The sequence below is a fragment of the Rhamphochromis sp. 'chilingali' genome (assembly GCF_963969265.1).
Source record: "Rhamphochromis sp. 'chilingali' genome assembly, chromosome: 2".
Lineage (NCBI taxonomy): Eukaryota > Metazoa > Chordata > Actinopteri > Cichliformes > Cichlidae > Rhamphochromis > Rhamphochromis sp. 'chilingali'.
Window position 1 is genome coordinate 62048855 of NC_137930.1, and position 13513 is coordinate 62062367.

At 41.0% G+C, this 13513-nt stretch overlaps 1 protein-coding gene across 1 annotated transcript; it reads left to right on the top strand.

The window, feature by feature from the left end:
• Window positions 1-206: 206 nt before the first annotated feature.
• Window positions 207-13473, top strand: nudt4a (nudix (nucleoside diphosphate linked moiety X)-type motif 4a). The gene is made up of 5 exons (XM_080874931.1): window positions 207-576; window positions 4152-4262; window positions 6153-6197; window positions 6453-6540; window positions 11804-13473. Exons 1-5 carry the CDS (start codon window positions 478-480, stop codon window positions 12028-12030), a joined length of 570 nt encoding a protein of 189 aa, XP_080731057.1. The 5' UTR covers window positions 207-477; the 3' UTR covers window positions 12031-13473.
• Window positions 13474-13513: the final 40 nt, after the last annotated feature.

Here is a 13513-nt window from a genome sequence, read left to right on the forward strand (position 1 = left end):
AAAAATGAGTCAGTGCACTTATTATCGTGGGCATTAACACGCTCTTCAAGTCCATCCTGGCTGGATTTGGAGAGTTTTAACAGCAACTCCATCTCGCAGCTCAGTCACCTTTTCTCTTCCATAAAGGAGACTCGTTTCTGTTCGGCCTGTGCGTCGCAGTGATAAACACGGATGTAAGGTGGGGACTGACGGGCTGCGCAGCTCTCAGGTCAGCTGGTCGCAGCTCAGCCACCACAGCTTGATGTGAGCCAGTCTGCGTGTTGACAGCGGCACTAAAGCAGCAGAGCACAACACCAGATGCAGCCTGACGCGCGCTCGGAGCGCAGGAATGAATGGACCAGCTGCATGGTTTGTCTGGAAGTGTCTGAAGAAGCCAAGCTGCGATATTGTTGGATATTACTGAAAGCACTTTAATCAGCGACTGGTTGAAGCCCGATTTCCCAACACTTCCCTGCCTCCGGAAAAAAAGGCCTCTATATGATGAAGTTTAAGCCCAACCAGACCAGGACGTACGACGTCGAAGGGTTCAAGAGGAGAGCGGCGTGTCTGTGTTTCAAAAACGAAACAGAGGACGAGGTAAGCTGTGAAGTTAAACCATTTGTAGGAGGAGAGGGCTTTTATTAACACGCTCTATTTTTGACACAGTCCCAAATTAACCGCTGTGCCTGACAGTACAGCAGCCTGCTTTATCGCGCGTCTGGCTGACTTTCAGTGTGTGGGGAGCGCGTTCACGTGGCTCGTCTTTAATTGAGGTGCTGGGCAGAGGTGAAGGTTGGAGGGGGGCAAATATTTGACCTGTTACAGGGTGTGTGGCTGCAGCTGGCACTCAACAGGAGATCATCGTTTTTCACGTTCTTGCCAAGAAGGACATCCAGATTACTCATAAAATCGTCCCAGTTATCTCTAACGCAGAGCAGTCTCTGCATATATTTCACAGCTATGGGCCCATAAACACCTCCTGTCATAAATAAAGTAGTGCAGAGTTTGTTTTCCAACACATCAGCTGATGCGGTTTTACTAAATCTAATTTTGCTGAGATACCTGCTACTCCTGAGGCCAGTTGGTTCTACTTTTTGATTCAAATGATGACGCAACCATAAAGCAAATGTTCTCAGCCATTTTACTCACGTGAAAGAAATGTTTGTCTTTAAATTAGAGAGCTGAATATGAGGTTTTAACGTGTTACGTGTAATCAGTCGCCTATTATTTTGTCATTCGTGGAAATGTGTAAGTATACAGCACGTGTACGTAGTGATGTATGTCATATAACAAGCACAGACATTGACTGAAACACAAATTATTATTCAGTGATGCGCCAGTTTGGATAAGAAACTTTTAAGTTTGTTAATATTACCGTTGTTTTGTGCTGGGTCTAAATGTGTCTGCCTAGTGACGCAGACTAACTCTGGGCCACATGTGATATGATGAGTAGGGGGCTGAGTGGCTGTTACAGTGTGCTAAACTCCAAGTGACCCATGAGTTGCAATTTATAGAAACAAGGTACAGCCACTTGCTACTCCCTGACAGATTTCCTTTCCTGCTCCTTGTGCCTGGGCCCCTACCAGGGGCGCCTCCAGAATTTTTTCATAGGGGTAGCCGTATGGAGGTCACCAAAAATATTGGGGTGGCACACTACAGAATTTCCAGTTTTATTTTGCTGTTTTCAAATATAGGTTACTTGAAAAATATGGCTGGCAAAGAGAGAAAGAAAAGAATTATATGCCTAGTTAGTTTCCTGCTTTTATAGTTGAGATAACTGAAAATGGGTACATATAAAAACCAAACAAGAGTTGGAAATCCATAATAATCTGTTTTAAGTGACTGACTTAAAGCCCCAACCATCGCTTTAGTGAAACAGCAGAGCTGAGCAGAAGCAGCTTATCACTTATCAGAATGGAGTTGACTTTTAAATTGAAATTTGTATATACATTTTTATTGGATAGAGGTACAGTGGGGAGATGCACCAGTTATCTGTCCGGGGACATCCCCCCACCCCCACTCAGTGGCACCTGATGTATGGTTTCACAACATATTGATACGTCATATATTTATTCATTTACTTATTTTTACATGTCCACAGCTATGTAACCACACATTTCTGTGGAAAAGTCTTGATCCGTAACTGATTTCCTTATATTATATTCCACAAAGCCTGCCTTGTCTTGAGAAAAAGTTCTCCAGGCTTTCTGAAGGTCTGTCAAAGTTTTTATTTTGACCGGTTGCATCTGGTATTGATTATTGTAATCGTATCCACACAGGCTTCCCTCTAGAGTTCAGCTGGTCCAAAATACTGCTCCTCTTGTCATTACCTGAACCCTTTCCACAGAACATATCACTCCTGTCTTTCAACAGTTTCACTGGTTTCCCTTTAATCACATTAATTTTAAGTTTCTGCTTCCTACTTGAAAAGGTGCCTATAGATAAAATGTATTCTTATTATTATTTGCTGATAAATTGTTATTTTTAGACACCAATGTAAGTATTTTACAAGCAGTGAATCCTTAATTAAGGCATTTACTGAGACAAAGGTTGCCTTTTAAATTTAGCTTCTTTTGAAAGGCATTAACACATCGTTCAGCCCGTAGAGTTTGGCCGGACTGGGATCAGACTGTAAAGATGTCGGGGTTCTGCCCACTTCAAATGCTTCCTCACTTTCCCCCGATCGTGTTTGGTGCCTGTCGGGGTCATTAACCTCCTCTCCTAAGCTCTTTGTTTTGATACAGAGAGGTAACTGCTGATCTGGTGGTTTTTGGAAAGCCTGTTGTCTGTGTGCAAGTAGCTGTGTCTGTACAAGTGCCTACGTGCTTCACATGCCGTTTGTGTGAAATTGCGCATGCATGTGTACGTTGTGTGGATTTGTGTCACTGAGGCAACTTGCGGTGTTTCTACAGTCCCCTGGACCCTGCGCGGATTCGTTTAAGATGAGATGTGTCACCTGGAATACAAAACCAGCTAAAATAATTGGCCTTCCTCTTTGTGGCTTAATGTGAGTAGCCATAGAAAGTAGAAGCCATGATGTGGAGTAAACACATACATTTGATTTTAACTAAGATTTTGGCAATGCCATGGCTAAATAAATTAGCTCACTGAGCAGAGTAAATGCGTAGAGAGATGTGTCTGCTGTGGAAGAGTATGAACTTGGACATTGAAGTGACTTTTACCTTAATAACTTAGTATTTTATTCACTCATAGATATGGACAGAGTTGCACTGTTAAAAATAAATCACATGGTTTCTAGAGAGTTTGTAAATAAAGGAGCAGAGTGAGAAAGTGTTACACTCATATACACTGGGTATATATCACCCATATATATTGGGTGATAAATGACATTAAGCATTTATTACCCAAAGAGATCAGCTTTGATGATATGAAGATGTTACCATTAGGCGCTTCACAAAGTTGCTTCCATTTTGGAGAGTGAGCAGAAAGATCTTACAGAAGGGAAACCTCTGCTGTGACAGCTGTGTTTAATGTGGAAAGGGTTTATTCGACTGGCGTTTTTAACACAGGTGAGTGTTAGCCTGACTGGAGAGTGAGTTGGTTGCCCAGTGTTAAGGTTTCAGAAGGCAGTCCTACATGAACTCAATGTGGGTCAGTGATGCCGGATTGGGTTTAAGGTCAAGTAACTTCGTCATCAAAACATCAAACTGCATTGGCTGGACGGCAGTTAAAAATAGTGTGCAGCTTTAGGATATTTCTTTGGGTTAGAACGTTGATTTGTACTTCTTCAAACGCAGTGGGATTAAATATAACATTTGATGTTGGTACTACTCAAAACGCTAAAGCTGGCCGTACTGTTAATAGATTCCAGATTATGAATTATTTTTCATTAAATCCACTGACATCTAAAAACAGGCCGATACATGAATCATTACATTAGTTGTTCTCATTCGTCTATTTAAATTATGTGCCAAAGACTGTGACACGCAGAGCAGCATCATTCGCACAGCGCTCATGTTGCATTAAGTAAATGAAGTGAATGACTGGAATGATATGCGAGATGTTCGACATGCGTCTGCTGAATGACGAGCAGTTCGTTTGGCCACCGCGTCCGTGCTGACGGACGCTGAACTCGGGCATGCTGTTGCTGTGCTTTTTGCACCCCAACCTCAGTAGCAGAGGCCTGACGGAGGGCTCTCTCTCCTTGGCAGGTGCTGTTGGTGAGCAGCAGTCGCCATCCAGACCAGTGGATCGTGCCAGGAGGGGGAATGGAGCCTGATGAGGAGCCCTGTGGAGCTGCTGTCAGGGAGGTGTATGAAGAGGTGAATTGATTGTTCATTAATTAAACCCATAAAGACGTTTCTATTGTTTGCATGCATTGTTGGTTAAAGCCTAGGATCTATACAGTACTGCGCAAAGTGATGAACGACACCCCATTTCTTTATATTTTGCAATGAAAATAGGAAATAGGTGCAGTGACTTATTGAAACGTATGTGGGAATACGTGTTTTTGTTGAAGGACATTTAAAGCTCATCTTGGATGTTGACTGCCGTTCATACCGTTCTCTGTCAAGATGATCTTACACTGCTTTAATAATGTTGAAGTCCGGGCTCTGAGGGGGCAAATCCATGACTGATGGAATTTCATTGTTTGTTTTCATATCCAGGTATGATTTTACTGCACTGGCAGTATGTTTGGGTTCATTTTCATGTCATGTATTACATGGTGAATCTACCATGTTAAACAGATTGCCACTAACTGCTGTAGATACATTTTTTAGGTGTAAAAAAGGCTGTTTTGTATTTTTCAAGCTGTGCTATCATTTTTCATAAACTAAAGAAATGCATACAAATGATTTTGTTTTTGCAAAAGGACACGAAGTGGCTAAAGATACAATTAAAAATGGGATCTTTGCTAAGTTGCCTGCTATTTGCCTTTTCTATGCTTGAATTATTCACAGGTTTGCCTTAACAAACCAAAAACTTTCATATGAAAATTATGAGGTACAAGAAGCTGACTTAAAATGATTAAAAAAGCAACTAATGTCCAAACAAACAAACAAAGAATCCTTTGAATAAAGCCTGGAGAACTATTGGTCAAAACCACTTTTTAGTACTTGGGAATCAAAATGTAAAGAAATGAGAGGTGGCTCCAGACTTTTCCATAATCACCTCTCACGGAGACAGTGTTATTTTTCATGCAGAGCACAATATAAAAAGCAGCATTCTGAAGTTTCCTTGAGATTAGTAACCATTTTTGGCTCCATTAATACTGGAAGTGACACAAAGTTACCATAGTGTTAAAAAGTAATAAGTATAGGGAATTTTATCAGTTGTCAGCTGATAATGTTTATTGGTTTTCCAAGGAATTATCTCATTATTTAAGTGGAAGATAAATAAAAAAAATCATGACATTTCATGACTTTGAACACTGGGGGGCTAATTTCCATCTCAGTATCATATATTCTGATTGCAATGTATGCATCATGGGCTCAAAGGACAGACACATTAAACTGAAAGTGAAATCAGTAAATCTTTGTCAGAAGTGTCATCGCTGTTCACAGTACAAGTCGCTCCTGTTGTTCTACCAGCCAAAAATCCAGAACAGAAGTAGAAATATGTGGCAAGGATGCATGGATAGCCAGCTTATCATGCTGTGGTTTAAGAAAGGAGGCTGCTGTTGGCTGGCCAGATTGTTCACAGCAAAGTGAGCTGTGAGCTTCTGACATGGATAGCAGTGTGCTGACAGCTTTGAAGTATGGCAGTGACATTTAGGAAGGGGTTCCAGTTGCCCACATCCTGCGCCTCACGGAGCTGACGCAGATCAGGATAAAGGCGATTCAAAGCGGATTGAGCCTCATTTGTTAATTTTTATTTGTGCATAAATTTGTAAAGCCTTGTAGGCCGTTGTGTGCATTTTAGTGTGCTTTTTTAAATAAGTCTGGAAGACATTACAGCAATGACCGGGATGTCTGTTATGGTTTGATACTGTAAATGATAGCTGTGTCCTAACTGTGTACTATACTTGAGCTAAGCCCCCTGTCTCGTGTTTCTGTCATTTAGACTATGTTTATGTCTACCTGGGATCATATATGACGCGAATCCAAGTGATCTCGCTGCACAGTGTGTTGAAAGGACAGTTTCACCTGAATATTTTAGATTATGACTTGTGGACAATCACTTTTAATAATGACTCTGATTTATGTGTGCAGGCTGGTGTAAAGGGAAAGCTCGGCAGACTGCTTGGGATATTCGAGGTATGTTATGAAAAATTGTAATTTGTAATCATGTCGCGATACATAGTGCTGTATAAAATCATCCTACTGCCGCACCTAGCGTTTTTGTATGTCTGTGGTCAGACAATCAACTTGTTTAGTTCATGGAGTTTCTATAAAAGAAATGGTACGGCTAATCACAGTTTTTGCCTTTTTTAATGAAGGCTTTGCACGCACTGCGTTGGTGGTTTGTCAGAAAAACATAAATTCATTTTCTCTTCATGTAAACCTTTGCAGCACAATCAAGACAGAAAGCACAGGACTTATGTCTACACCCTCGTGGTGACGGAGATGCTGGAAGACTGGGAAGACTCTGTGAACATTGGTATGCCTCTGTGTCCCTCTTTGTCTTATTATAGTATCTTATTCTAGCAGCCAAGGGGAAAAGAGTGAAAAATATTCCTGTGGTAACAAGATTTTTGAGGGGTTTTTTTGTGTTCTCCTTTTTACGGGCATCCCTCATATGCATGTTTTTTGAGATCCTGTGGTTTATTAAAAAAAACAAAAAAACAAAAGCAAGCAAAAGGTTTTAGCAACTTTTTGCATTACATGTTCTGTTTCAGGGTTGAGTTTCAGGGCTTTCAGTCTCTTAGTTCAAGATCTTGGCTTAAGATCATGCATTGGCAAGGTTTTTTTTTTTTTTTTTTTTTTTTTTTTTTTTTTTTTTTTTACCAGAATCACTTGCTCACATTAAACATGCCTCAACTAAGTGCTTAGGTTACACATTTTGATTCGCATAAATGTGAAAGGGATTATAAACTCATACATAGCATTAGTCTTCAGATAATCTACTGCCTTTGAAGGTGGCACACATAAGATGACTCCATAAGCAGAATGAAGAGGAACAAAACACAACGAGGAATGTGTAACAGCTCCACTGATTCATTTGATCTAAATCAGGGATGGCAAACTCATTTTACACCGAGGGCCACATACAGCTTTGATCTGGAATGGGGCGGAAGACTGAAACCCCTACTTCCAATCCACTTAAGGAAGTTTAACTACACATTAAATCCCTCAGATGTCTTAATACTAAAAAAGAAGTGCAATTTCAAAAGTTTGTCGTTTAGAAAGAACTGAGATGAAGAAATGTTTCTGTTACTGTGGACCCATTGTAAAAAAACAAAACAGAAATTTCTATTGTAGATAAAAACAGGTACTTTTCGATTAATTATCTTTTACTTTGGTGTAATATGAATGGCATGGGAGCAGGTCTTTTTCAGTAGGAAATAAAGTAAAGCAGATAATAGTCCACAGTTGAAGCCATCCTTCACATTTTCCAAAACCATCAAGTGGGCTGGATTGAAATCCTTACCCGGCCGATTCTGGCTCCCGGGCAGTAGGTTTGACACCCCTGATCTAAAATTCTTAACAGAACAATTGGACAATTGAACATGTCTGCCCATGTGTCTGTTTTATGGAAAACATGAATAACAGATTCATGAACTGAGTAGCAGTTTCCCAGATTATGTCTTTCACAATGGCTGTATTGTCTTTTTGCCTCTTCCTTCATCCTGTGTTGGCTGATTGTCAAAATAAAATGACATGCAACTGTGCTCATAACTTTCCGCAGTGCAGTTCAACACTTCATTTAGCTGTAGATTTTATTTTTATTTTTTCACAAATTCAGCCTGAATTGTAAATAAACTGGTTTAAATTGATTTATATTAGCATACCTGTTCAACTGCTCATTAATGCTCATCTAATCAACCAATCAGATGGCAGCAACCAAGTGCATTTAGGCACGTGGGCATGGTCAGGATGACCTGCTGAAGTTCAAACCGAGCATCAGAATAGGGAGCTAACGTGATTTTTTTTTTTGAATGTATCGTGGTTGTTGGTGTCAGGTGGATCTGAGTATTTCAGAAGCTGCTGATCTGCTGGGATTGTTCCACACAGCCATCTCTAGACTTTACAGCTAAAAAGTGGCACTCAGCCAGTCAGCTAAGAACAGAAAAGGCTACAATTCACTCAGGTTCACCAAAAGTAGACAACATGAGATTGGAAAAACATCTGGTCTGATGAGTCTTAATTTCTGCGGGCAGCAGGGTCAAAATTTGACATGAACGCCTTGAAAGCACTGATCCATTCTACCTTGTGTCAGCAGTTCAAGCTGCTGCTGGTGGTGTAAATGTGTGGGAGCTATTTCCTCATCACGTTTACCCCTTGATACCAACTGAGCATCGTTTGAATCAATGCCACAAAGGGTTTAGGCAGTTCTGAAGACAAAGGGGGTCCAGCCTGGTACTAGCCTGGTGTGACTGATAAAGTTGCTGGTGGGTGTATGTTGTGATTACATGTAGGTCAGACATTAAGTATGCTCGAATGGAGATCTCTAATATAGCAAGCGGTTCGTTACACGTCGCCAATATCTATGTTGACTTTAAGTTAACATAGAATGTTTTTCTAAACTGTAACGCATATAAGGTGGATGTACATGTTTAGATATGTTTTCATGGATGTTTTCACTGTCTGATATTTTAAATGGAATACCCTTTCCCGGGATTGAGTAACTTGTAAACTATTTCTAACTGGACTGGAAAATGTGGTTGTGGCCGTTTACTCCCTTCACCCACAGAAGTAAGAGTTCAGCCTGTTCATAAGGGGGAGGAGTGTTTGCTGTGCCCAGCTGTTTTCCAGTTATCATCACTGACCACAGCAGCCCCCCTTACTTGTCCTCTTTTGCCCTACACGAGGGTTGCGACTGAACAGACAGGGTTTACTACTACAGGTTGAATTGACTCCCTCGCCTCCTTAAATGCTGGTAGTGGTGGCACTCTTCAGGGTGCCAACATGAAGTGAAGGCATCCTCCTCCTCATTATCACACCAGGCTCCAGTTATCACAGAGCATGGCAAATCCCTTTAGCAAAGTGCTGGAATTGAATGGGAGGAGATGAGTTTGAATAAAGTATAAATAACTTCCAGCTGTCGCTTTGCTGGACAGATCATTTTTATGGAAGATACTTTTTTTAGGGTTTAGGGCTGTCTGAAGTATGCCCATGTCCACACCGACACCCACTGGTGCCATGACATGCACAGTTTATTTTTGTGTGTGGTGAATAAAATGATCCTTTTGTCATCCTTTCATTCAGCAGTCTCACTCAGCGCTTATTCAGGCTCTCTGTGACAAATTATACAATGTTTGCTTAATGGTGGCATGCCCTTTGGAGCATTTTAAATACAATTAACACACAGTGTGGTTTGCTTTGTGGATATTAGTATCCAAAATTTGTTCAAGAAGTCTTTGCTAAGTTTAAAAATACTATTATATTTCTATGTTTGCACCTATGGACTGGGTCCAGTCTGAGTCTCCTTCATTTTCAATCTCATGCATTTTGAGCACTACCTGACCCTAATCATCTAAACACTGAGTCTTTGCAGTACGCACACTCCTTTCCTTAATCTTTGCCACAGCTAGTTCCTGCTAACTCTGCCTTGTTTGTATGTTGGATACTTTGCCCTTTCCTGTTTTCTGCCTTGTGCCTTTTTTGGATTTGTTTGTTACGCTTATTTCCTGTGTACGACCCATAGTGCTCAAATCAAGAGCTTCATTATGGGCCTTTTATCTTTTTTTTTTCTTTCTGATTTGCACCTCATCTTCTCCACTGTGCAAGTTATTTTCACTGTATTGCCCTAAGAAATGTTTTAGTTGCTTAAATGCATTTGAAGGACACGGAAGAGAGGAGGTTTGTCTGAGGAGCAATTATCTAGGATTCACCGGTGTATCATTGTGTATCTTTCTCTGAAGAGTTTTTACCTGCTACCAGTTAAACTTCTGGGGTATTGATCTGGTCAGTTAAGTAAATGGATTCTTCAAAGCGCTCTATACAACATGCCACATTCACCCATACACATCCATTCTCACAAGCACTTTCTCTATACTTAGTGCTTTCTAACTACATTCACACTTCGATGGATGCATCGGAGAGCAACTTGAGGTTAGTATCTTGCCCAAGGATACTTGGCATGCAGACTTGGAGGAGCCAGGGATCGAACCACCAACCTTCCGATCAGTAGGTGCTCTACCTCCTGAGCTACAGCCACTCTGCTGCTTTGGTGTTATTGAAATTAATAACTAGAGGTAAACTAGAGGGGCAACAATGAGACAACTAACAAAACAGGAATGATCCACATTCTTTCCCTCCATTGGCTAGGGTCAGTATCACTACCGGCAGCATGCGGTGATGCCTGGACTCGGACTCTACAGAAGTTTCCCATGTAGTCCAAATCTCCTAGAGGGAGATCCCATCAGCAGGACCAGTATCTGTTCCTTTATGAACAGGATGGAGCTTTACCTGACTTCCAGCAGGTGACTGGTGTAAATACCTTTGACTAAACAATCAGAAACAGACTTCAACATTGTCTAGTGGACCCTGCGCTCACTGCCTGCCATTGTGGAGCCCAACTGGCATTTACAAGAATTGGCTGGTCCACCAGGTCTGCAGAAGCTGTGGAGAGCGTTATGCTACCTTTAACATTGTTTAACATGATTGATTTAGTGGTGGGTTAGTGAAAGTGTGGAGAGGCTTATCCATGGAGGGACACACAGAGCTCTATGGGATAGGCAACAGCACCCTGACCATTAGATATCGGGATTATATTCATTGTCAAACCCAATGCTGGTGCAGCGGGTCAGGGTTCCTCATGGTGTAATAGTAAGAGTATGCAGGCAGTTCCTGGTGGACGAAGGAACTGATACATGTTACTGGGCCCCATGCTTGTCTGACCTAAATCCACTCGAACACTTGTGGGACATTATGTTTCGGTCCATCCGATGCTGCCAGGTTGCATCTCAGACTGTGCAGGAGCTCAGTGATGTGCTGGTCCAACTTGTGAGAAGATCCCCCTGGACACCATCTGTTGTGCACACATTATCAGGCATGCATACAAGCATGTGGGGGCCATACAAATTACGGAGTTCTATTTTGAGGTGCTGCAGTGACATTTCGGGAAAATAGACTAGCATGCTGTAGAATCTTTTCACTTTGATGTGGGGGTGTCTTGAATTGAGCCCTCTGTACGTTGATAATGATTTTTTTTTTTTCTCTGATGTGTTTTCAGAGTGTTCTTTAATATTTTTTAAAAGTATATAGCTCACCAAGATCATAACATGATATCAACTGCCTTAAAATGACAGTTGTGAAACAAAGATGTGTCATTTTGCTAACAGCCTGTTGCCTCATCTCTCTCCTCATCTTTCTTCCTCTCCTCCTGTGATCACATTTCTGATGGGAGGGACCAAGATGCAAGGAGATGAGGAAAGGAATCGAGGATGTGCCAACTGAGAAATGAGCAGAAGGGATGGACGAGCTTATGGTTTCCTGTGACCTAATATCTGAAATGTTGTAATCATATGCTGAGAAATGTTTTGTTTCTTGTTCCTTGTTTAGATTACCTTAATCAAGACCTTATTGTGATCTTTTACGAATATTTATCAATATCATATTAGCAGTTATGCATCTATCAGGATGGACGTGTTACGGACTTAAAACAATTTCCCACACATTGTATTGAAGTGTCATTAAGCACAACACTGATTGTGTGAGCCACATGCAAACAATTCAACTTTACTTGAATCTCTTCACAGGAAGGAAGAGGAAGTGGTTCAAGGTCGATGAAGCCATAAGGGTGCTGCAGAGCCACAAGCCTGTCCATGCAGAGTACCTACACAGACTTAAGGGCACCTGTAATCCCACCTGCACTCCCATGTGTGGCCCAGCTAACGGCAATGGCCTGAGCTCCCACATGACAGATGATGACGCACCCCACTATGTTGTTTGCTCCACACACTGCTCAGACCTAGTCAGCAGATAGGAGCCATAATGGCAGGGAGCAGGTCTTCTGAGAGGAAATGAATTTTCAGCTGAACTTCTTGAGACTGATTTGAAGAGACACTGAAAAAGTTTTTCAAATGTATTTAAGACTTTTTTTAATGTATTATTTTTTTTTTAATTCCTGTAAAGCATTTCCTTTTCAACTTTAGGCAGACTGCAGTGCACTGATTATGCAATATAAAGGCCTGTTTAGTCTTAGATGTTGTATATTTGACTGGCGGCACACACTGTGTGCTGGTGATTTCCTGGAGGCGGTATGGGGAAGTGTTGGCTCCTGGAGGAAGCCTTATTCCCACAGTGACTCAGTGCCAAACAATGTGCAAGATGTTTGAAAAAGAGTAGCTGCAAGTCTATGGATGGACTTTACAAACTGCTACCTTGGGAAGTTTGTAAGGAATTCTGCTAAAAGAGATGAGGTAAAGTCTGCAGCAAGCGTGGACAGCATTGTTATTACTTCCTCAGTGCACACAGTATCATCTCTAAGCACTAGTGACACTGAACAAGCCTTAAATCATGTGTGTATATATTTGAATGCTGTCAATGTGAGTGAAAACTGAGTAAATTAGAGAAAAACTTCTATATAGTGAACTGAATCAAACATGAAATGGCACACATCCTCAGAAAAACTATAATCTAGTGCATTATAGCAAATGTTTTATATAGTGTATCTGCAGAGATGCCTTAGAAGAGTCTGACAAATGCTGCACAAAGTCTCCCATTAAGTGCCTTCATAAACACAAAGTAAATGAACAGAACAAATCAAGCCTTATACATGCTGTCAAAACAACCCAGTTTTTGGAAGCTGGGCTCCATAGGACATTAAGAAAAATGTGGGTTTGCTTTTACGACAGAGGGTGCACAGTGACTGAATTTATGTTCCGCTGGGAAACATGGACCGAAAAGTATGACAGGAATTATGGTCGCCTGATTCTATTTGATGCTTTGCTTTAAACTTTAATCCAGTTTCTTCACAAGTTAATATTATTGTTTTTATTTATTGTTAGTCTTAGTGTTTGGACTATACCATTAATACCAGGCTGTAGACTACTCCCCCTGGTGGCAATGGTACAGTCCAACCACAAGCACAAAGCATAGAAATGGAAAATTAAGTATGCAAAGAAGGAAAAAAACTGAAGCAAACCCCCAAACGTGCACAGTTAAAAATCAAACTGAGAGTCGTTTATTTTTGGAGAAATAAACTGTGGATCGTGGAAATCCGTTTCTTTATGTGATTATTTTTTGATGGTGCTTGCTTCAAAGCGTTGTATTGTGCATGGAAGTCCTTTAACACCTAGGGGAAAAAAGCTCAAATATGGTCATAATTCAACTTCCTAGGCTACCATTGGCAGGAAAGCCCATCTAACATCTTTCCTCATTGTCCATGTGTGACTGGGATATTCTATTGTGTGCAAAATATTTAAATAAACACCGTTTAAAGATAATTACTATTGTGACAGATTTTT